Source organism: Hyperolius riggenbachi, chromosome 7 (genome assembly GCF_040937935.1).
Source record: "Hyperolius riggenbachi isolate aHypRig1 chromosome 7, aHypRig1.pri, whole genome shotgun sequence".
NCBI lineage: Eukaryota > Metazoa > Chordata > Amphibia > Anura > Hyperoliidae > Hyperolius > Hyperolius riggenbachi.
Window position 1 is genome coordinate 159,089,998 of NC_090652.1, and position 23,720 is coordinate 159,113,717.

General features: G+C 44.1%; 1 protein-coding gene across 9 annotated transcripts in view; it reads right to left on the reverse strand.

Annotated features, from left to right (window-relative positions):
* The window catches only part of DCUN1D3 (defective in cullin neddylation 1 domain containing 3), a 176,514-nt gene that overhangs the window by 90,710 nt on the left and 62,084 nt on the right, over positions 1-23,720 (reverse strand). For 8 of the 9 annotated variants that reach the window (XR_011022756.1, XR_011022755.1, XM_068244813.1 and 5 more), the window contains one exon: positions 2,733-3,263. Coding sequence is in view for 7 of the 9 variants with exons in the window: in XM_068244813.1 (XP_068100914.1) it covers positions 2,733-3,263 (531 nt within the window). In the remaining 2 variants the exon portion in view is untranslated. Of the gene's footprint in view, positions 1-2,732; positions 3,264-9,516; positions 9,550-23,720 lie in introns of those variants that run through there. The other variant, XM_068244818.1, reaches the window with a different exon arrangement.

Below are 23,720 nucleotides of genomic sequence, written 5' to 3' on the forward strand. Positions count from 1 at the left end.
GATTGAGCGGGAGAATCGAACGGCAAAATCGAGCCGTGTATGGCCAGCATTGGTTTTAGTTTTGGATACAGCCAAGACAAGGATATTGCACAGAGATAATCTCCAATTGGTGTGTGCGATAGATGAAATCCTCCTTAATAAAAGTAGGGAATGCAGCATCCTGCAGCTGTAGGCAGTAGGTTGCAGAAAAGGCATAGACAATATTAAAGTATGGACAAATATCTAGACAGCTCATTAGAGAGACATCTAATAGTCAGGACTAACCTAACATGATGTCACCATACAAATGGTCACTTACAGTACAAAAAAACTGCAGAAATGTCACTACAGAGCTGGCTGCAAATAACTAATCTCTAGTATAACAAAGCATCATCTGACATTAGCACAGGAAGACAATTCTACTAACAAAGCTAAACTAGTAATACAAATTATGCAAAAATGCTTTCTGTGCAATGGACCAAACTTTGCGCACTGAAAATTATGATAAATCCCACACAATATGCATTTAAAAAAAAAGTACCAGGAACATACTGGTAATAAAACAGCGGATTTTCAAGAAGATAAAGAGTATTACAGTTTATAGCCTCTTTTTACAAGTGTGTAACTTCTAATGGCAGGTGAACTAGAGGCCTCATTACAAAAAAGATGTGTGTAAGAGAGATATGGCAATACGGTTGACAAGAAAAGAAAGAGTGCACTCAGTGGTGTCAGTGGGGTTAAATGGCCAGCTGAAGAGTAACCTCACCTGAATTGGTGTCTGGTAAGCCCGTACAGGGTTCTCAGCAGTATAGCTTTGTCCCTCTTGCCGGGGACCAGGCATGCGGCTATTTAAAGCTCTTGTTGTCCTCTATTGGGGGTCCTCGCAAAGCTGGCGACTGCTCTATCTGACCACACGCTGCTCCTGCACTTTGTGGGTGTGCTGTGGTCCAGTGAGTGGCAGGTGGTATTAGTGGCTGGACAGCGTGCTGAGCCATTTTTCCCCCACGCTGCAATGCAACTTAGCACTGAGCAGGTCACAAGCAGCCAGCAAGAGTAAAGGAATTGCTGTGGGATGCGAGTGAAAGTAACTGTTAAGTACCATATATACTCGCATATAAGCAAACCCACGTATAAGCCTAGGCACCCACTTTTTCCCTCAGAAACGAGGAACTAGTGATTGACTCGCGTATAAGCCCCACCCCCAGTATATCCCCCTTCACAGTAGTCAGATGTGCCCCAAGTACATGTCAGGCCCCCTCCTTATAGCCAGATGTGCCCCAAGGATGATACAGTTGTGTCAAGACGCCACTAGATGGGGTCATCGATATGATGATACACAGGAGATTGCCACACAGGTAGAATCCCTGATCACTGCACTGCTGACACGTTGCTGGCACACTCTGCTCCACAAGCCAGGGGACACAGGTAGTCCTGGAGCAGCGCTCTCTGCACACCATGTTGTAGGGTATGGGGGGCACAGACACAGCAGGGAGCCAGCTGGCAAGAGCAGGATCACTAGTGCACAATCCTTATGCTTCTCTGCCAGTAACAGAACCTGCTACACCACCCGTTCTGCTCCACTGACTCGCATATAAGCCGAGAGGGTTACTTTTCAGCACATTTTTTGTGCTGAAAAATTAGGCTTATATGAGAGTATATAAGGTATATATTTTATTTGTGCAAATATTTGAACAAGGACCCCCAGCAGAGTACCCGAAGAGCCTTAAAGAGCAAAAAGTTATACTGCTGGGAACCCCATATGGGCTTACCAGCCACCAATACAGGTGAGGTTACACCTCGTCCAGACAATTAACCCCACAGACACCACTGAGTGCGTTTTTTTTTGGTCACCCTTATTGCCAGATCATCCCACCAACAGAGCGGACCACAGAGTAGCATTTCTCCTTTTGCAATCCAGCAAAGGTCACACAGCCTTCTACTCCACTGTATAAGAGAGAGAGAAAGGGAGAGAGAGACAGGGGCCCATATGCATTTAACTTTTTCTCAGTTTTCTCCTAGGTGATATTTTTAAACTTGTCAATAATGTGCTTTAAACCCAAAAACAAATCAAGAAAATGTTCAAAATAATTTTGATGGTACTTTTTCAAATACTCTTTGGTACTTTTTAAACTGCAAAATGCTGAAAAGTTATTTTAAATAGAAGATGGAAAAATTATCTCCTAGGAGAAAATTCAGGAGGAAAAGTGAATTGCATATGGGCCCGGGAAAGAAAGAACAAAACCTAGCAAGATTTGATTGTGTCCTTTACCCATGAGTCCATTTTCTTTACAGCTCAGCACTTCCTATTTACGGCCACTGCCTCAGAAATATAAAAGAAAAGAAAAATGACTGCAAAAACAAGCCTCCCATGATCCATAAGGTTTCCAGTAGTGTTAATCTGATTTTAAGTTTTTTATACATTGGTAATACTAAGAGTATGATTGTGATAGATAGTGGTTCTTTCTAAGAGCTTAAATGAGATCTGTGCCTTGTATAAAAAAGCAGGCTAATGAGGGTGACAACAGGCGCTTTAAAACTTCTAAAAATCAAGATCAGGATAACTGAAAAAAATAAAAATCTTCTCCAAAGACAGTAAACGTGAAAGCAGCATCGCATAGTCACATGACCCCTTTTTTCAGCAATGAAGGTACTTGTGGAAACATTTTCTTAGAAGTGTGTTCAAAGCTCAACATTAATTTGGACATAACAGAAGGCAGTTCTGTTCTGCTCAGGTATAAAAGGAGAGTACCTACCTAGTAAATTTGCACATGGTGGCAGCCTGGAATTTCCAAGCTAGAACAAGCACTCTAAACTCTGTTGGGTCCACACACAAATCATTACAAAACCGTTCCATGCCTTCTTCTAAGATGGCATCTTCCCGCTCATCTTTGTATCTCCTAAATAACTCCTCAATTCTTTGCAAGGATGAAACTTCTGCTCCCATCCCTGGTTCTTTCTTCCTTACATCACAACCTGGTGACTGAAGAGGACATGACTCTAATGAAGCATCCTGCGCTTTCTTTGTCCCATTGACTAGGATGTCCCCTGAGGCTTTCCCAGCTGCTGACGTGTGTTCTTCCTTGTGTCCTGAGCTCCTCTTATGGGATTTGTTGGATTCCCGATCACCATTCTTACTGCCTAGTGTAGATGAAGGATTCTTACACTTCGTGACACACTGGCCCATGTTGAGTGTGTCCAGTTTTACAGCAGTCCGTCTTCTACCAGACACAGTCTCAACCGATGTTCGATACACGTCAACATACCATCCTGAGAGGCTGTCTAACCTAAAATATAGAAAACAGGCAACGTGTGAGCCAAGCACAAGAAAGATCATTCAAAAACAGCAGCAATTTCATAGAAACACAATTTTAAATTTCAAAATCCACTCAGTCAACAGGAGGAGGAGAACATTGGATGTTTTGCACATTTTGTATAGCATTTCAATCCTTTGAAAAGCAACCACAAAAATGTGTAATTCTGCAGTATCTACAGTCAGGGCTTTCTTTACATCATACTTAAAGCGGATCAGAGATGAAAAACTAACTATAACTAAGCTTGGTGTATTTGCCTTCTTAAAACAGAAGGAAATCTGCAATCATTCAGCTATAAGTGAACATTTGTGGTTAACCACAACGCACTACTACTGAATATGCAAATTATCCCTACTCGCCCTCGGTAAGCCAAGTAAGCATCCAGAACCGCTGGTGTATAGCAAGCCTATAGCTTTAAATTTTACACAGCCATATCAAACCCACATGTAGACAGCCTGTTTCGGACTTTTGGTCCTCATCAGTACATAGCAGGGATTGATAAGGCTAGTAACTTGTCTATATATCTTATCTAAAGTTTACATAGTTTACACAGCAAATTTAGCTGCAAACAGCTTCAACACTATATGCTCATTTCTTCCTGTGATACAATGAGAGCAGCCATGTTCTGCTTGTGATCATTACACACAGGCAAGCTGCTCTGCATCTCCAGCCCTCAGCTTGTGAAAACTCCACTCCCCTCTAGCTATATCTGGTTAGTAACACCTCCTCCTCCTGCCCACACTGAGCTCCCATAAGCCCTTGCTACATGGGTCTCAGAGTGCCTAGGCACTGGAGGAGCTGTGGGCGAGGCTTGTTTACTTTATAGGGAATTAGGGTATTAAAACAAAACAAAAAACAGTATTTGGCCAGAGGAATGTCCTATAAACTATATGAAAGGAACCCTATTATGCAAGGAGTAAAAGTTTTTCTCAGATCCACTTAAAAAAAAAAAATCTGAAAAAATGGACCAGTTAAGGTACCCATTAATGGTACAATATTTTCCTCAGGTGCGATCATTCCATCAGAAAACAATGCAGTATGTGGAGAAAATAGACATGAAGCAATTCTGTCTTCAAAGTTTTTATTGAAATTTTTAAGTTTTAACAACTCGAATGGTACAAAAAAAAAAAAGTGTAAACGACATAAAGAGAACAGTGAGAATAGCTTGTACAGATATCAACAACATATAAACATAGACATTAGAGCAACTTAAAATTAGGTTACTACAGTCAGGAAAAGCTTCTGTGAGCCCACAGAGGACTAAGTACAGCTATCTGGGGCTTGCTGATGGAGAAATGAGGGTTAGGGTAGGGGAAGCCCGGTTAGGGCTGAGCTTTGTTGGTACGTTCGTGGACGCCTGTCATCCAGCGATAGACAGGCAGGGTTATAACCATTGGTGTCAACAAAGTAGTTGAAGAGGAGAGACGAGGAGGAAAGAAAGGGGAAAAAAAGAGTTGGGAGAGAAGAAAGAAAAGAGAGGGGTCAAGAGTAGGGGTCCACCTTACAGCCGCGTAATGGAAGCTATCTCCAGCCTTGGACGTTCCAGACTGATCCAAGGGTCCCAAATTTTTTTGAATTTCCTTTGGGTGTCCCTGAGAATACTGGTGAGCCTTTCATTTACCATTATGGAATTAATTCTGGATTTTGCTTCATTGATGGAGATCCAAGATGGCGCCGGACTCGGACGCCGCGGCCACAGGGCTCTGGACTTTTTTGTTTTTTTCCCCCTGATCCACCCCTGCTGTACTTGCCCGATCCCCTCTTTCTATCCGGGGAAGGAGCGAGCATTGCGTGCTGTCTAGCGGCTGCCCAGCGGTTCGGGGATGTCGGGAGCTTCGCACTACAGGGTGACATGTGACCTGTAGCAGCCGGGGGGCAGGACGGGCGCCATACAGCCGAGCGTTGCTCATTGCCTGCGCTGCCTCCCTCAACAGTGGGCGGCCGGAGGATCGTCGGGCGGCAGGCATCCGTCAGCCTGCTCCACCTTCGCTGTGTCCTGCAGCCCCCGGGACAAGCTCTGCAGCCTGGTCGGGTGGGTCCTTCCTTGCTGCCGGCATGCCCCATCCCTGGATCGGGGGTCAAATGCGGTCCATTTTTTGGGCTACACGGGCCCTCCCACGTGGTCCCGCCAGCCGCTGGGGGAGCTCAGATCCCTCCTGAGCGGTCCCATCCTTTGCTCTCGGAGCATCGCCACGTGGGGAAGGGACGGCCCTGCTCCATCTACAGGACCACAGTTCTACAGGATGCTGCCCCCCGAAGCTGCTCTGACCAGTGCAGGCAAGTCCTGGCCGCACACAAGCAGCTCTCCATCTGGACCAGTACCAGCCTCTGTCCAACCTCTGGCACGGTAAGCCACTGATCCCCACCGGTTCCAGTCTCAAATAGCCCAGCATGGTCCCCAGGTGCTCTCCTCCACCGCTGCCAGAGCCACAGCACCACAGACACTGAATGCCCGGGTTCCTCCATCATGCCAGGTCTCCTGCGCCCACAGCCCTTTGTCGCTCTCTAGGCCTCCAGCCCAAGGCCATGGACCAGTCCGCAGCCACCAGAGCCTCTACACCGAAGGCACATAAGGGGTTCCAGAGGCCATATGCTCCATCATCAAGCTGGGTGCCCGCAGCCCCTCTGCTGGACCTTATACTGCCAGACTGACCGACTGCACTGACTAATCCACAGAAATGGCTAATGCCCGGCCACTGGGACATGCAACTAGGCCACCAGCCAGCTACGGCACTGCCGCAACCCGCAGGGACTTTTTCTTTTCTTTCTCTTTTTTTTCTCTCCCTCTTTCTTCTCTACTATCTCTCTACACTACTTTTCTATAGGCATTCTGGGGGGGCATCCGAATAGCTGCAGAGCTGTTGAGAGCGCTGCAGAAAAGGTAGCGACTCCACTCACATAGCACTTGGATGTCCCCTCTGGACCGTCCGCTATGTAACTATGTAACTATGTCCCATGCACTGTGTACTCACTACTAAATGTAATGTACATTACTGCTTGTGTTTTGCTGTACCATCACCGACCCTGTATGTGCCAAAAATAATTCCGGGTACAACCCCCATTGTACTTGGCGAAATAAAGGATTCTGATTCTGATTCTGATTCTGAGATCAAAAGTTTCTTCCAGTTCTGCGCTATTGTCATAGTGGCTGCTGAGAGAACTATGGAAGCCAATTTATTTTGTGCAGAAGTTAAAGATCCTATCTTTTCGTGTACTAAAGCTTGCAAAGAGTCTCTAGTAATTGGCTGATGAAAGAGGGAGGAAAGCAATTTGTATATTTGACACCAAAACCGAGTGAGTCGTGGACAAGTCCACCAGATGTGTAGCATATCGCCGAGCACTCTGCAGCCTCGGAAACAGTAAGGGCTAGCGGATGGGAATATTTTGGCTATACAGGCCGGGACCAAATACCATCGGCCTCGATTATATATAGGTTGCTGGAGCAGCTGGAAACTCTACTCCAGATGTCCAGCCAGTCTTCCCGGTCTTTGGGGCTAGCAAGATCTGTTTCCCATCTTGAAGCGTAGGGATGCATCACTGGAGGGGATGGACGGGTTAGGAAAGCATATAGCCTTGAAATCAGAACAATTTTCTGTTTCATTTTAATTAACCACTTCAGGATTCGGCGTACGCTTAACTACGCCCCTGAATCCTGAAGTGGATTCCATGGAAACGGCCGCTCGTTCGAGTGGCCGTTCCATGTCAGTTCACGGAGGGTGTCTCCGTGAACACCCTGCGAGCCGCCGACCGTGGCTCGCAGGGTAAATGTAAACACACGGGGAAGATCTTCCCCGCTGTTTACATGTATACGGCGCTGCTGCGCAGCAGCGCCGTAGCGGAGATCGGCGATCCCCGGCCTCTGATTGGCCGGGGATCGCCGGCACCTGATAGGCTGAAGCCTGTCCTATCCGGCGAAGGACGGAATTCCGTCCTGCGCCGCTCACAGGGGGAGGGAGAGGGAGGGAAGGAGGCCAGGAAGCGCTGCGGAGGGGGGCTTTGAAGAGCCCCCCCCCCGCAAGCGCAAACAGCCGGCGGCGATCAGACCCCCCCAGCAGGACATCCCCCTAGTGGGGAAAAAAGGGGGGTAGTCTGATCGCCCTGGCTGCTAGCTGATCGGTGCTGCGGGCTGGAGAGCCCACGCAGCACCGATCAGGCAACCCCCCTGGTACAGAAGTGGTTAATGTCCATCAATAGGAGTGACCAGCTGGGCTGTGGAGTCAGTACAAAAATCTGACTCCTCAGTTTATGACTACACCAGAGAAATGTATTCACAGGACTGCTCTAATTGGCTGTTGCTATAGCTATGGGACTGAGGCAGGCAGGGACATAGGAATACACTCATGCAGCATGGAGTATATGCCACCGGTCTGCAGATCTACACTTTTTGTGGAATAATGAGGTTAAAGTGGACTGAAATTAAAAATACAAGATTTCAGGAATAAAATCTATTTTCTAAATTATAATAATAATAAATAGCAGCCTTTTTTCAGCTGCATGATGACAAATATAAAATATTTTACAGTTATTGGAGGAACTCCTCCCTTCCTTTCATATTGCCGGGAAAGAATCCGGAAAACTGGTGGAGTAGGAGGTGTCCGGCAATAGAGGAATTGCTAATGGCTGCCACCTGTATAACCCTAGTTGGTTAGGGTTGAAAAGCATGCCCTGAAATGCTCATAGGCTTGAAGGAGTGTTTATTTATCTTTGTATGTGTCAGAGTGGTGCAACTAAATATTTTGAATTAAAAAAATGTTTGATTTGGGTCTGCTCTAAGGTCTTAATTCAAGGAATTTTATTTTCAACTTGTATCATCAAAAGCCTGTACTCCCTCAAAATTATCCCCACCCACCCACTCCCCTGGCATCTGTAGGCTCACCTGTCCCCAGCAGTGATGTATCGGTCTCTATAATTAATAACTGGGGCCAACTATGACCCCAAAAGCCATGTTCCCCTAGTGATAGAATGACTTTCAGTCACCAGAGAGGTATGGCCCCAGTGGTGGTCTTGATGGCTTTACCATGCTGTCACTTGTGATACTCTGAGACACTGGGTTTATAGGAGGGGAGGGAATATTAAACAGGCAGAGAGGTTGGTGGCTGTGTACACAGCAGTGAAAAGCCTCATTCACATGCTGATGAAATTCTGCCAAAGTGGCTGCTCAGGGCTGGCTTGATTATGACAGGTGACACCAATGGTACACGTGTGTACACCTTTAAAACCATACCTCTTTCTGCAAACAAAATTCATAATTGTATCAACAAAAATTTAGTGGACTGACAGACAGCAGACTGTGTTACAGGTCAACCCATCTAACCATAAAATGCTGAATGAGATCACCTACGATAAGAAAGAACGTGTATAGAAACAGCATTGTATATACTGGCCAGCTAAACAGTGTCCTTATACATAAGCTGACCAAAGTGCTGCCTTTACTCTGTTTGAAATATCACACACTTCCTAATAAAGGAAATTCCTAAAATTCTTAATGCAGCGCAGGTTACAAAGACTCTGATTCATGCTCAGAATTTGGCATGCATCATGTCTCAAAGATTTCAAAACAAGGCTGTGTAACAGAAATCATTAAGCTTAAAATGCTATTACTAGAGGCATGTGTCTGGAAATAAAAGAATGAATCATTTTTGTTTTATTCCTCAATGTGTTAAAGAGGTTCCACACTGCTTATTACAGAAGTCATACAAATACTGTTACTACTACCAAAGGAACGTCAGAAGTTAATGTGCTCTACAAAGTCAATAATGTACACAGCACACGGTACCAAATCAGATGCATGTGACAATATGACGTACTAGCCACCTTAATTCATAAATCTACCGAGTCAATATAAAAGAAAAACGCTCGGTTTTTCTCTCCCATTTTTATGGATAAAGGAAGGACATATGCTGGTCCTTACTGCCATTTGTGTCATCACTAGTGACAGCTTCCTTCACTTCCTGTCATAATAGGGACAACAAAGCAATTAGAATATTTCTTCTACAACTGCAATCCCAACAAAACAAAAATAAAGGTTTTGGAAGGATCATATTTTTTTTTAATAAGTTTCTGATGGGGTGAGACATTCACTTCCTGTTGTGCAACTGGATAAAGGAAGGGGATGAAGTCTCGCCAGCAAAGTTGTACCAAAGTTTGAGTACACACATCCAAATTTGATTGGCAAAGGTTTACTATTACTACTTCCATGTGGTATGGAAGATTACATATTGCCTACACAATCTGTTGAAAGTATTGAAAATAGACCCCCAGACTACATTGAAGTGGTAAAAATCAAGATCAGGTGTGTGTATGCGTCTTTACAGTTGGAAATTTAACTGATAAATAAAAATGTGGCTGGAGGTATAGGCTAGCACACAGAGAGAACAATACCTACCAATTAGGGTACTGATGTTTAGCTGCCATTTGGGAAATGAAAACCTACTACTGCGCCTGTGCAGAATGCTCCCAGAGGCGGAAGTGCAATCGATGTTTGCGTGCATGCGCAGATCTACTACGAGGCTGAGAACGTGGAGCAGCGTGGACCTACGGCAAGACACACACTTCTAGGGTTAGAAGATTCCCCAGATAAGTATACCGGAATACATTATTCTTACCTCGCAACCCCTTTCAATGCAAATTCTTCGTATACAGAAATAAACACTGACAGCAGTGCAGCACTGAGTGTGTTTTTGCCACACTAATTATATTAGCTGCTGCGATCTGAAGGAATAAAAAAAGGCTAGCACACACAAGTCACAACGAGACCCATAAGGGCTAGGAGTGCTTTGCAGAAGTGCCGCGATTTCCTGGAGCGATCCCAGTTAGGCTACTGTAGCCATATATGTATGTGCCATACTGTAGGCTGCTGTAGCCATTGATGCGATTACTCTGGGATGCTAGAGGACCACCTCCACTGGCAAGGTACTCATAGTGCTCGTAGACCCATTGATCTGGCAGGCATGGCGTGTACCAGGCATTAAGCACTGCCTTCAAACTCCTCTTTCAGAGTATAAAAACTACTGCAGGCCATTCTGATATAAATTAAAGAGTACCTAAATTATAAATTACAGTTTGCTTTAAACCTAATAAGTTTCCAAGAAATGTAAAATCACACATAATAAAGTGTGATTTTTAACCCCCAGGGTCTGTATTTCACATATGAGGCCATCTGCAATTCACTTCTTCTCCTGCGTTTTCTCCTAGGCGATATTTTCACAACTTGTCAATAAAATACCTCTTAAGCCTCTTGCAAGCAAGAAAATACTCAAAATAATTTTAAGAGTACCTCTTCACCTACTTTTTGATACTTTTTCAATTGCAAAGTGCTGAAAAATTATTTTAAAATACATAATGAAAAATTATCTCTTATGCTGGGGACACACTGAGATTTTCTGGTCGATTTACTGTCAGATCGATTATTTCCAACACGTTCGATTTGCTTTTCGATCGTTTTCCAAGCATTTCCGATCGATTTCCTATTGAAGTGCACGGAAATCGATCGGAAAATGCTCGGAAAACGATCGAAAAGCAAATCGAACATGTTGGAAATAATCGATCTGACAGTAAATCGACCAGAAAATCTCATAGTGTGTACCCAGCATTAGGACAAAACTCCGGAGAAAAAGTTGATTGCATATGGGCCATGGTCTTGAAATCCCCACCCCCAGTGTGAAATTGAGCCCTGGCATTTTTTTTTCTTTCCAATCCATAGATGCAAAGGATACTGTGGTATTCATGTCATAACTCCACCCCTCATGTTCATGTGATCTAATCTAGGCAGGCAGGCATCTGAAATAAGAATTATAGCAAACACAGGATAACACATGCTACAGCAGTTCTCCTGTCTCTTTGATCCAGGCAGGCAGAGAGCAGGGGAGGGAGGGGCAGGGGAGTTAACCAGTCTGGAGGGGAGAACACAAAGCTTCAGCTTTAGGAGAAATAAGGAAGTACTGCTACAGATATCAATTCAAGTCTGTTCTATCCACTATGATGTACTTAGGGCTGGTTCAGACGGACGTTTGCAGAGCGTTTACAGCCAGCGTTCAGGGCTTGGTGTTAAACGCTCCCATTCAAGTGAATGGGAGCGTTTGTACCAAGCTTTCAAGCGCGTTTACACAAACGCGGCGTTTGGGTCCCGATTTTCCCTGGCGTTCAAGGAGCCCCTGGAAGCTACATGTAGCTTTCAGGGGAGGTTAACCGCGACGGCTAATGTCCCTCTAGGGGAAAAAAAACCGCGACCGCATCCAAACGCACACGAACGCTGCTAAACGCGACGCCAACGAACGCAACGCCTCCAAACGTCCATCTGAACCAGCCCTAACTTTATATGTTCATCTAACTGTACACAGTGCATAGACTACATATATTTATTGCCATTCAGACCTTTTGGCTGGAGGTGGTCTTTAAATTACTGACCAGGCTCTGACTCAGGTGCTTATCACTCCCCAATACACAGTTTGACTACTAATTTGTTCATTACCTCTTGTGTCCTTGTATTCCTTTAAGCATCACACATACTTCCAATATGGTAAATGTAGCACTTAACAAATGCTGCACAATTGTGATGGTGACATTTTGGGGTATGAGTAGTGTACAGACACACGGTTTGGCCAAAGCTGATCAGCATGTACTGCTGAAAGGAAGGGGGGGGGGGGGGGGGGGGGGACAAGTGTTGCACAAGCAAGCACAGATCTATAAAGAAAACAATTCACTACTTTTCTATTGTCAATGCACTCATTTGCTAGTGTCATTTAGCCTTACAGAGATGGGCACGTCCTAGGAGTCAGGTAGCCAAGGTTCCATGAAATATTTACAACCTAACTTTTCAATTTTTCATTAACCACCCTGGCGTTCTGATTAAATCGCCAGGGTGGCTGCGGGAGGGTTTTTTTTAAATAAAAAAAAAACTATTTCATGCAGCCAACTGAAAGTTGGCTGCATGAAAGCCCACTAGAGGGCGCTCCGGAGGCGATCTTCCGATCGCCTCCGGCGCCCAGAATAAACAAGGAAGGCCGCAATGAGCGGCCTTCCTTGTTTTGCTTATATCGTCGCCATAGCGACGAGCGGAGTGACGTCATCGACGTCAGCCGACGTCCTGACGTCAGCCGCCTCCGATCCAGCCCTTAGCGCTGGCCGGAACTTTTTGTTCCGGCTACGCTGGGCTCAGGCGGCTGGGGGGACCCTCTTTCGCCGCTGCTCCCGGCGGATCGCCGCAGAGCGGCGGCGATCAGGCAGCACACGCGGCTGGCAAAGTGCCGGCTGCGTGTGCTGCTTTTTATTTGACAAAAATCGGCCCAGCAGGGCCTGAGCGGCAGCCTCTGGCGGTGTTGGACGAGCTGAGCTCGTCCAGACCGCTCAGCAGGTTAATTACCGTCTGTAGCGTTTGCTCCTAAAATATTTTTGTTGGACTGGAGAGACTGGCTCTGTGAATTCATATTAATTTTTCCACCTCTGTGTTAGTGGTTATTCCAAATCTATAACAGGGCTGAGTAGTCAATGTGCCTATCTTTTACATTTATTATTATTGATTTATAAAGTGCCAACCAATTCAGTGGCACTGTACAAAGTAAGAAACATACATGGGGTACAAAATATGCAGACAATGGTATACACCAATATACTGTACGAAAGACAGAATTGGTCCAAAACACAGAATTGGTAATTACAATGACAAAAGTAACATGAATAAAATGTGTAACCAATTTCAAGGCACAAAAGGGGAGAGAGCCCTGTCCTTGTGAGCTTACAATCTAAAGGAATAGAGGGGAAACAAGAGGTGGGGTAGTATATAATATTTATACCTAGAGGTTGTGGGTTTTTAGGTTATCTAGTAGGAGTACAACCTGGCCAGAGATCAAATGTGGAATGGCCTAACGTAGAGCGAATGCTTGTAGGATAAAGTTAGTTCCAGTGTTCACCCCAGGCTCTTTTAGCTGGGTGGTCCACCCGGCTGTCATCGGCTCACCTCCTTCTCTGCTGTAAAGCAGAGTTGTGCAGAGAAGTGCCAACCCTGCATTCTCTCATCTCGCCCCACCCGGCTACTTTTTCATGCCACCCGACTACTTTTTCATGCCACCCCGCTTGAAAAAAATTATGGGGGGGGGGGGATATGGCCACTGAGTTTTAAGGGAGCGTTTAGATATCAAAGGTTGGAGAGTGACGGATGTGTTGTGGCAGAAGATTCCAGAGGAGGTGTGAAGCACGTGCAAAATCTTGTATACATGAATGAGAGGAGGTGATTGTAGAGGAGGACAAAAGAAGGTCATGTGCAGATCTGAGATTGCGGTTGGGTGAGTATCTGGAAACTAAGATGTACAGGGGAGAGAGATTGTGGAGAGCTTTGTAGGTTAGGGTTAAGGATGGTTCTCACTAGATCGCTTTTCAGTGCTTTGCTGATTTCAAGCGATCAGCAAAGCGCTGCTGCTAATGTATCCTGAAGGGATTATTCTCACTGCAGCGTTTGCAATTTGTATAAATCGCAAATGCACTGCATGCAGCACTTTGTGGGTGATTGTATTGTTATTCTCGTTCTGTTGAACGGGAATCAAAACGCAAATCGTAGCAAACCATGACGCAAAATTGTGATTTGCGTTTTCAGTGTGAAGAGGCGATAAGGGTTTGAACTGGATCTTCTGGTTAATCGTTAGCTAATGAAGAGTTTGACAGAGAGGAGCAGCAGAGGAAGAGCAAGAAGATGAATAAGACAAGCAGTGGTGCCATGCCAGTCTGTTAGTTGGTGGTCTACAAAGTATGGTATTATATTACAACCAGTGACCTAAGCCCATTTACAAACAGGCTCTAGGTCTGTCACCGCAGCGGGCGCACCTGCCCGTCCCGCCCCCAGTCCGTCCTGCATCCTGACCCAACAGCGGTCAGTGCAGGACATGCACAGTAACGCAAAAGCACTGACACAGGGACACTTGACTTTTATTAGGTAGGATAATCCAGACGAGATATTATAAGAGCACGTACTAACATTTTCCTTGTGTCCTGAGTGAGAAAAGGTTGAATGTAAGATCTGTTAATGAAACAGCTACTGGCTATTGGATTGGAATGACTGATTCCCATGTTTCATATTAATCTGTCTAACCATGTCTATCAATACGCTCTCAAACCTTGAACTGTACGCCTCCTGGCAGGGGTAAATATTACCTCTAGCAATTCGAAGAAAAAAGTGTTTCTCCCCTCATCTATATTAAAACTGACAAACTTTTTACAGCTTATCAGCTGTTTCAGCAACTTTTTTTGAACATTGTTTACAGCAATCATTTCAATGTCCTCCAAGACTAGCAAACTAAAAGGACTCAGCTTGCTGAAACATTTCTTTGAACCAACTCAAACCTCTTTCCCTCAGAACTTCATATAAAATAATGTATTAACTGTCAGAGAGAAAGGAACTGAAAAAGTTTGTCAATCTTTGGTTTTCATCCTGCAGCAAAAAAAGACCATGGCATTCTTAACATTTTAAATAAAGAATGCCATGTTCTGCAAAAAAGCTGGTCATACTTCATGTAAAATCTACTGAAAAAGCTGGCATATAAACTTCACAAGTCTGACAGAGAAAAACAAGGAGCTTTGCTGAATGACACTTATTTCCCAGTAGAAAACACCAGAGCAAAAATAGGTTAGCAACACAAAGGTAACCTATCTATGATCAAGAAATAAACCTGTCATAACTGGTACAGGACCAGAATGCATCTGCCAAAGACAAAGGTACCTTGCACTGAATTCATAGATGATCCAGTCTGTCATCCTCCCAAAGGGATAGCCCGGCACCTAATAAATGAATACATTTACACCAAGAAAATATTTAGCAGCATCATCAGCAAAGAACTACAGTTGCCACTATACAGCACATCCCAAAAATGGCTACAGAACATAAGAAAGCGGGCAATTGGGTAATCTGTGCATACTAGAGGAGTTGCAGAAAAATGCTGTAGCATTGCTTATGTCTTCCAATACACATTAATAAGGGAGAGTGATAATAACTAGAGCTTAAAGTTGAAACGCTGCCACGCTGCACTGTATCTGCATACCTCCCGGAGCCTACCCAGAGTCAGGCTCAGGATTACCGCTCCTGGCTTCTATTTCCACCCCAAGCCACTCAGGGATACTGCCAAGGAGGTTAGCTTAAAGAGAATCTGTATAGTTAAAATCGCACAAAAGTAAACATACCAGTGCGTTAGGGGACATCTCCTATTACCCTCTGTCACAATTTCGCCGCTCCCCGCCGCATTAAAAGTGGTTAAAAACAGTTTTAAAAAGTTTGTTTATAAACAAACAAAATGGCCACCAAAACAGGAAGTAGATTGATGTACAGTATGTCCACACATAGAAAATACATCCATACACAAGCAGGCTGTATACAGCCATCCTTTTGAATCTCAAGAGATCATTTGTGTGTTTCTTTCCCCCTGCAGCTATCTTCCACTGAAGTGTCAGGATATTTCTTCCTGCAGAGTGCAGACAGCTGTGCCTGTATGTAATTCCTCAGTATGTGAAAGCCCAGCCAGCTCAGAGGAGGATTTATCCAGCTTGTAAAAGATAATAGAACAGAGAGAAGCTGCACTAATCTAAATATCACACAGGCAGTGTGCAGAGAGGGGCCTGGATGGGGGAGTTCATAGCAGAACCACAACACTGAAGAACTTGGCAGCCTTCCAGACACAGGCCTGACAAGTCTGACAAGAGAGAGATAAGTTGATTTATTACAGAGATGGTGATAGTAGAACGTGCTGCAGTAAGCCAGAACACATTAGAATAGCTTTTGGAACTTGTAGGATGATAAAAAACTGGATGCAATTTTTGTTACGGAGTCTCTTTAAAGCATACCTAAGATAAAGAAAAAATCCAAGTTAGATACTTACTGGTAAGTAGAGAAAAACCTCTGGATAATCCAGAGCTCCCACCCTCCTCGACCGCACCCAGTGGCATAGCTAAGGAGCTATGGGCCCTGGTGCAAGTTTTGCATAGGGCTCCCCTAAGCACTCTATACATAATTGATACGGCGCACCAAAACCTGCCAAGGACAACCACAGTGTCAGAGGTGGAAGAAGGGGATGGGGATCAGCTTGTTAATGATTACCGCCATTCAAAGCGTCTACAGAAGTGATTATTTCAAGCACAGGACCAATAAAGAGTTAATACTGCGGTTGAGTGAAGGCCCTATGGGGCCCCTCGGGCCCAAGGACCTGGTGCGGTGGAGACCTCTGAAACCCTTATCGCTAAACCACTGACCGAACCAATGTTGGTTATTGTGGAATTGGGCTAAACACACGGGGGCTGTCTGTTAGCAGATTACACAGTCCCTTCTCCTACCTACAATACACTCACTCACTGTTGCTTCATTTTGAATTTCAGAACGAACAAGTGTACTTTAATAAAAGATTTTTAAAGATTGTAGCGCTTGTGCATATAATTCTAATTATAGTTGGCAGCACCAAGTTAATACAGTATCCGTTACCATACACCAAAAATCATGAACATTTTAAACTCGTGCGCCCGTGCATAAAAATAAGTGCAATATTTAATAAATTTCAAGATAAAGGTTTAAAATAAACAAGCATTAATGAACAATGTGGTCAGCTTCAGTTCAGTAGTGGACCCAAATAAGTCAAAAGTCCCAGGACCAACTTCCTAAACCTTTCTGCTAACAACTATTTCATATATGTATAAAATCAATTTAAAAGTAGGGAGATTCCCCTAAAGTCTCTTCAAAACAATTCAAGTACTCCACAGCAATTAGTGAATTCCTCCTGATATCGCTCCAACAAGAAGCTGTATTGTTTGTCTCACCGAGAGAATAAATCATGATTTATTCTCTCGGTGAGACAAACAATTAAATAGTTGTTAGCAGAAATAAAAGAACTTGGATTACAAACAGGGCCGTGGAGTCAGAGTAATTTTGGGTACCTGGAGTCTGAGGTTTCGATAAACTGAGGAATGATTTTTGAACCAAATCCATAGCCTTTGTAAACATTAGACTAAGGAGTTGGGTACTTGGAGTCGGAGTCAGTGGTTTCATAAACTGAGGAGTACCAACTCCACAGCCCTCATTACAAAGTCAAATACCGGATTAAAAATAATATGTGGCTGCTTTATCATAATTGAAACATGTTGCTATATACGGTATTACAATTCTATTTTAAAAAGGTTTTCCTTACTTTTACTTGGCAGAAATTTTCAACGGTTTTCAAATTCCATATTTAAAATACATAAACTGCAGGAAGAAGAATCTATGGTATAATCTTGAACCAAGTCCTATCCCATATAGAGCCATATCAATCTCTGCCATGCACTAATAAGAACCAGCCTGAAATAGGCTGTCTGCAAGTTGGGTTGAAGTGAGGCCATAAAATGTATAAGCTAAAGGCTTACTATACACTAGCATTTGTGGATGCTAGCCTGGCTTCAGAATCAAAGAGATGATTTGCATATTCAGAGTGATGCATCATGGGAAACCACCGTTGCTCACATAAAGAACAACTGAAGTGAGACAAATATGGATAAAGCAAAAAACCGAGAGCCCAATATAGTGTAGTATGTATTGAATCAGGGATGGTACATAAAATGCAAGTATTATACTTACAAACAAGGGTTACCGCTAAGGCAACCACTGTATAGGCAGGTAGGGAGATTAAGGGAGATTAAATATGGAGGCTGCCATTGTTCATTCCTTTTAAACAAACAGTTGCATGGGAGGGCTGCTGATCTATTTGGCTGCAGTAGTGTCTAACACCAGAAACAAGCATGCAGCTAATCTTGTCAGATCTGACAATGACGTCACAAACCTGATCTCCATATGCTTGTTCAGGGTCTATGGCTAAAAGCATTATGCTAGGTACACATGATGCAATGTCAGATACTACTGTTTTTGATAAGAACAGACTTTGTTTCCAACATGTCCAGTCTGTTTTCCATACAAGTGAATGAAAAATTCGATCAGAAATCAATCAGACATTTTTGAAATTATCGACCTGACAGTAAATTAGAGGCAGATGATTATCAGGGTTGCCAGGCAACTGGTATTGTTGAAAAGGAAGTAAATATGGCAGCCTCCATATAGCTCTAGCTTCAGTTGTCCTTTAAAACTAAATGATTGCAAATACCTTCTGTTATAAAAAAAGCAAAATTACACTCGGGGCCCTTTCACACTGGTGCAGTGCGTTGCGTTACATTGACGCACTTCTACCGCAGCCTAATGAAAGTCTAGGGTGAACTTCATACTTCCCACGTTGTGGTACGCTGCGCTGGAAGTGTCCGAATTAACGCTAGGGCATACCTATGTTACTGCGCGGCTCCTACGGCAAGCTGCGCCGGCCTGAAAGTCATGTTAGTCTATGGCGCCGCAGTTTTATTTTTTTCTTAAACCTTGCCTTTGCGACGTCGCTTGGTGCAACCGTGGAAGAGTATTTTTACAATACACTTCTGCATACTCAAAGCCGTAAGTGACCGCAAACGCGCGTTACTTCCTGCTTGGCCGAATGCCAGACAGGGAACACGTGTACTAATGCGGTATTACCCAAAGGCCTCTTTTTGGCGGTGCAGTGGGCGCGATGCACCGCTAACGCCAATATACAGCGTGAAACCGGCCTCAGCTGTGTGCTTTTCAGGTCTCCTTTAGCGCCCTATACTTTTCTAGTGGTTCTAGGTCACCATGAGCTATCTGGGTATTCTATAAGTTAGATGTAAAACCACAGGGAATAACAGGAAAGTGAAAGATTGGTAGAAGGATCTATAAATCCTCACAGCAATCAGCAGTTTACACCATAAAATGTGTGTCATCAGTATGCGGGCGAAAACAAGCAGCTGTCACTCCCTCATTGAGCACAGCTTGTTATTTTAACAAGGCCCTGGTGACCTTGGCACAGTGGAATAGCAGTCTGGTATGTTTATGCCAGGTCACAGTACAAATTACACCTAAACACCAGGCTTTGACAATCTGTCCCCTGCCAGCTACTGCTGAATAAATCGGTGGCAAAACTATTTATCGGTCAGTAAAGTAGTTCTTAAAGGGAGAGTCCAGTTTCATTATAAAACTAAATACTGAAGTAGTACTTTTAAAGAGAATCTGTATTGTTAAAATCGCACAAAAGTAAACATACCAGTGCGTTAGGGGACATCTCCCATTACCCTCTGTCACAATTTCGCAGCTCCTCGCCGCATTAAAAGTGGTTAAAAACAGTTTTAAAAAGTTTGTTTATAAACAAACAAAATGGCCACCAAAACAGGAAGTAGGTTGATGTAAAGTATGTCCACACATAGAAAATACATCCACACACAAGCAGGCTACATGGCTGCTGTCATTGTATCACAGGAATCAATAATCCTATTCTATTGAAGCTGTTTGCAGCTAGATTTGCTGTTTAAACTATCTAAACTTTAGATAAGATATATAAACAAGTTACTTGTTATAGTTTTTCATCTCGGATCCGCTTTAAAAAATGGACAGCAATGTTACGAGTGTGAACTAGGCCTAACAAACGCAGTGTCCATTGCAGTTCACACATAATAACATGTACGTTAAGCCAAGCGCACAGTTTACCTCCATCCCTAAAGCTATTGAAAATTAAACTTACTTCAATCTGCAAATAATTTACTATACTGTCTGTAATCTCAAATAGCTCTTCACAACCTTTGCAACAGTACTCAATGTACACTGTGTGGGGTACTGTGGCAACTGAATTGTCCAGTAATTGCTACCTTGCTGCAGGAGTACTTAGCTGCACAGAGCTGGAGCCTTGGTTACTCATTTTGAACACCTGCTCTAATTCTGTAACTGCTACCAATTTTTGACACTCCTATCTCACAAACTCTGTTAGATGTACTGTGGAATTACCGTTTTCTAAGCACCCATCTTCTTCTATTTCTATATTCCACCTTCTGCACAGAAATAAGACTGCACTCATAAATGGCTGTGTACACACACTAGACAATACTCTGCTGAGGTCGGCCGATAACTACCAGGGCTGTGGAGTCGGAGTCGGAGTCGTGGAGTCGGGCAATTTTGGGTGCCTGGAGTCGGAGTCGGGAAAAAATGCACCGACTCTGACTCCTAATGAATTTGTAACTGTAATTAAAATAGAAAATATGATAAAATGTTCTATTTCTCAGATAATAGTCATTAAAAATAATGTATATATACAGTATATATACAGTAATAGCTGTGCTTAGTCCACAAAAATGAAATAAACCAATCAAAATTAGTTACTTGTGCTGCTTCAATAAAGCAGTCCCCGTATTTTTAAGGTCAGATTGTGACTGTATATATGATGTGTACACAGGAATCTCTTATATATACTAAATAACATCTATGCTGTAAGAATAAAGCCTGATGTGTAGCTATGTCACTAATAGAGATGGTCAACGAGATGGAAATACATCTGCATTGATGCTGATTTATGCAAATGTATGCACTCCCTTTGCTGATGAAATAAAATAATTTGATATGTTATTAAAATTTGGTTTGGTGATTACAAATTAAAGGGTAACTGAGACGGATGAAAAGTAAAGTTTTATACATACCTGGGGCTTCCTCCAGCCCCCTTCAGGCTAATCAGTCCCTCACTGTCCTCCACCACCCGGATCTTCTGCTATGAGTCCTGGTAATTCAGCCAGTCAGCGCTGTCCGGCCGCATGCCGCTCCCACAGCCAGGAACATTCTGCACCTGCGCAATAGTGCTGCACAGGTGTAGTATGCTCCTGGCGGCGGAGTGTGTGCATGCGCACTACGCTTGACTGGCTCAAGTACCTGGACTCATAGCAGAAGATCCAGGTGGTGGAGGAGGACAACGAGGGACTGATTATCCTGAAGGCGGCTGGAGGAAGCCCCAGGTATGTATAAAACTTTAATTTCATCTGTCTCAGGTTTACTTTGTTACACAGTAGTACTATACTCTACATATGCACTCCCCACAGAGCTGCAGGGAATCCACTGAGAATGCTGTGCACATTGAACACAGAGGTGTTGTCTGTTTACAATCTCCTCACATTCTTACATGCACCCACACTTGATAGATGTTCTTTGTTCCGGTTGTACCTTTTACAAGTACTCTTACCAAGGACTAGTTTTAGTCTAAAGGGAATAAATATAGTAGTCTACATATCCTTCTCACTTCAGTTGTCTTGTAAAATTCCTAAGCGTTGGCAGTTAAGAGACGAATTTCATGTTACATACTTTTAATCAACAAAATTGTAATATGCAAATTAAAGGAGTCGGAGTCGTGGAGTCGGAGGAATCCTAAACTGAGGAGTCGGAGTCTGAGGATTTTTGGACCGACTCCACAGCCCTGATAACTACTGCCTTTAAAGAGAACCCGAGGTGGGTTTGAAGAATATTATCTGCATACAGAGGCTGGATCTGCCTATACAGCCCAGCCTCTGTTGCTATCCCAAACCCCCCTAAGGTCCCCCTGCACTCTGCAATCCCTCATAAATCACAGCCATGCTGCTGACAAACAGCTTGTCAGAGCTGGCTGTGTTTATCTCTATAGTGTCAGTCTGCTGCTCTCCCCGCCTCCTGCAGAACTCCAGTCCCCGCCTGCATCCCTTCCCTCCCTGCTGATTGGAGGGAAGGGACGGGGGCAGGGACCAGAGCTATGCAGGAGGCGGGGGAGCAGCTGAGACTGACACTACAGATGTAAACACAGCCTCAGAGCACAGATGTAATTTATGAGGGATTGTAGAGTGCAGGGGGACCTTAGTGGGGTTTGGGATAGCAACAGAGGCTGGGCTGTATAGGCAGATCCAGCCTCTGTATGCAGATAACATTCTTTAAACACACCTCGGGTTCTCTTTAACAAGAATCTAGTGTCTGTACACTTGCTGTCGACTCCTATTAGCCAAAAAGCGTGATTCTGGCCACTCACCCTGCCCGCTGCATGACATACCTTGTGCAGTTCAGTCAGCTCTACTCCCTACTGCATAGTGTGTAAAGATGTGTCTGTACAGCCTTGGCCCTGAAGTGTTGCCCGAGGGATTGAGTCCAGATCCTTGTTGGACGACATGCCTCATATATACAGTGGCTTGCAAAAGTATTCGGCCCACTTGAAGTTTTCCACATTTTGTCACATTACTGCCACAAACATGAATCAATTTTATTGGAATTCCACGTGAAAGACCAATACAAAGTGGTGTACACCTGAGAAGTGGAAGTAAACTCATACAGGATTCCAAACATTTTTTACAAATCAATAGCTGCAAAGTGGGGTGTGCGTAATTATTCAGCCCCCTGAGTCAATACTTTGTAGAACCGCCTTTTGCTGCGATAACAGCTGCCAGTCTTTTAGGGTATGTCTCTACCAGCTTTGCACATCTAGAGACTGAAATCCTTGCCCATTCTTCTTTGCAAAACAGCTCCACCTCAGTCAGATTAGATGGACAGCGTTTGTGAACAGCAGTTTTCAGATCTTGCCACAAATTCTCGATTGGATTTAGATCTGGACTTTGACTGGTCCATTCTAACACATGGATATGTTTTGTTTTAAACCATGCCATTGTTGCCCTGGCTTTATGTTTAGGGTCGTTGTCCTGCTGGAAGGTGAACCTTCACCCCTGTCTCAAGTCTTTTGCAGACTCCAAGAGGTTTTCTTCCAAGATTGCCCTGTATTTGGCTCCATCCATCTTCCCATCAACTCTGACCAGCTTCCCTGTCCCTGCTGAAGAGTAGCACCCCCAAAGCATGATGCTGCCACCATCATATTTGACAGTGGGGATGGGGTGTTCAGAGTGATGTGCAGTGTTAGTTTTCCGCCACACATAGCGTTTTGCATTTTGGCCAAAAAGTTCCATTTTGGTCTCATCTGACCAGAGCACCTTCTTCCACATGTTTGCTGTGTCCCTCACATGGCTTGTGGCAAACTGCAAACAGGACTTCTTATGCTTTTCTGTTAACAATGGCTTTCTTTTTGCCACTCTTCCATAAAGGGCAACTTTGGGCAGTGCATGACTAATAGTTGTCCTATGGACAGAGTCTCCCACCTGAGCTGTAGATCTCTGCAGCTCGTCCAGAGTCACCATATGCCTCTTGACTGCATTTCTGATGAGCGCTCTCCTTGTTCGGCCTGTGAGTTTAGATGGACCGCCTTGTCTTGGTAGGTTTAAAGTTGTGCCATACTCCTTCCATTTCTGAATGATTGCTTGAACAGTGCTCCGTGGGATGTTCAAGGCTTTGGAAATCTTTTTGTAGCCCAAGCATGCTTTAAATTTCTCAATAACTTTATCCCTGACCTGTCTTGTGTGTTCTTTGGACTTCATGGTGTTGTTGCTCCCAACATTCTCTTAGACAACCTCTGAGGCGGTCACAGAGCAGCTGTATTTGTACTGACATTAGATTACACACAGGTGCACTCTAGTCATTAGCACTCATCAGGCAATGTCTATAGGCAACTGACTGCACTCAGATCAAAGGGGGCCGAATAATTACGCACACCCCACTTTGCA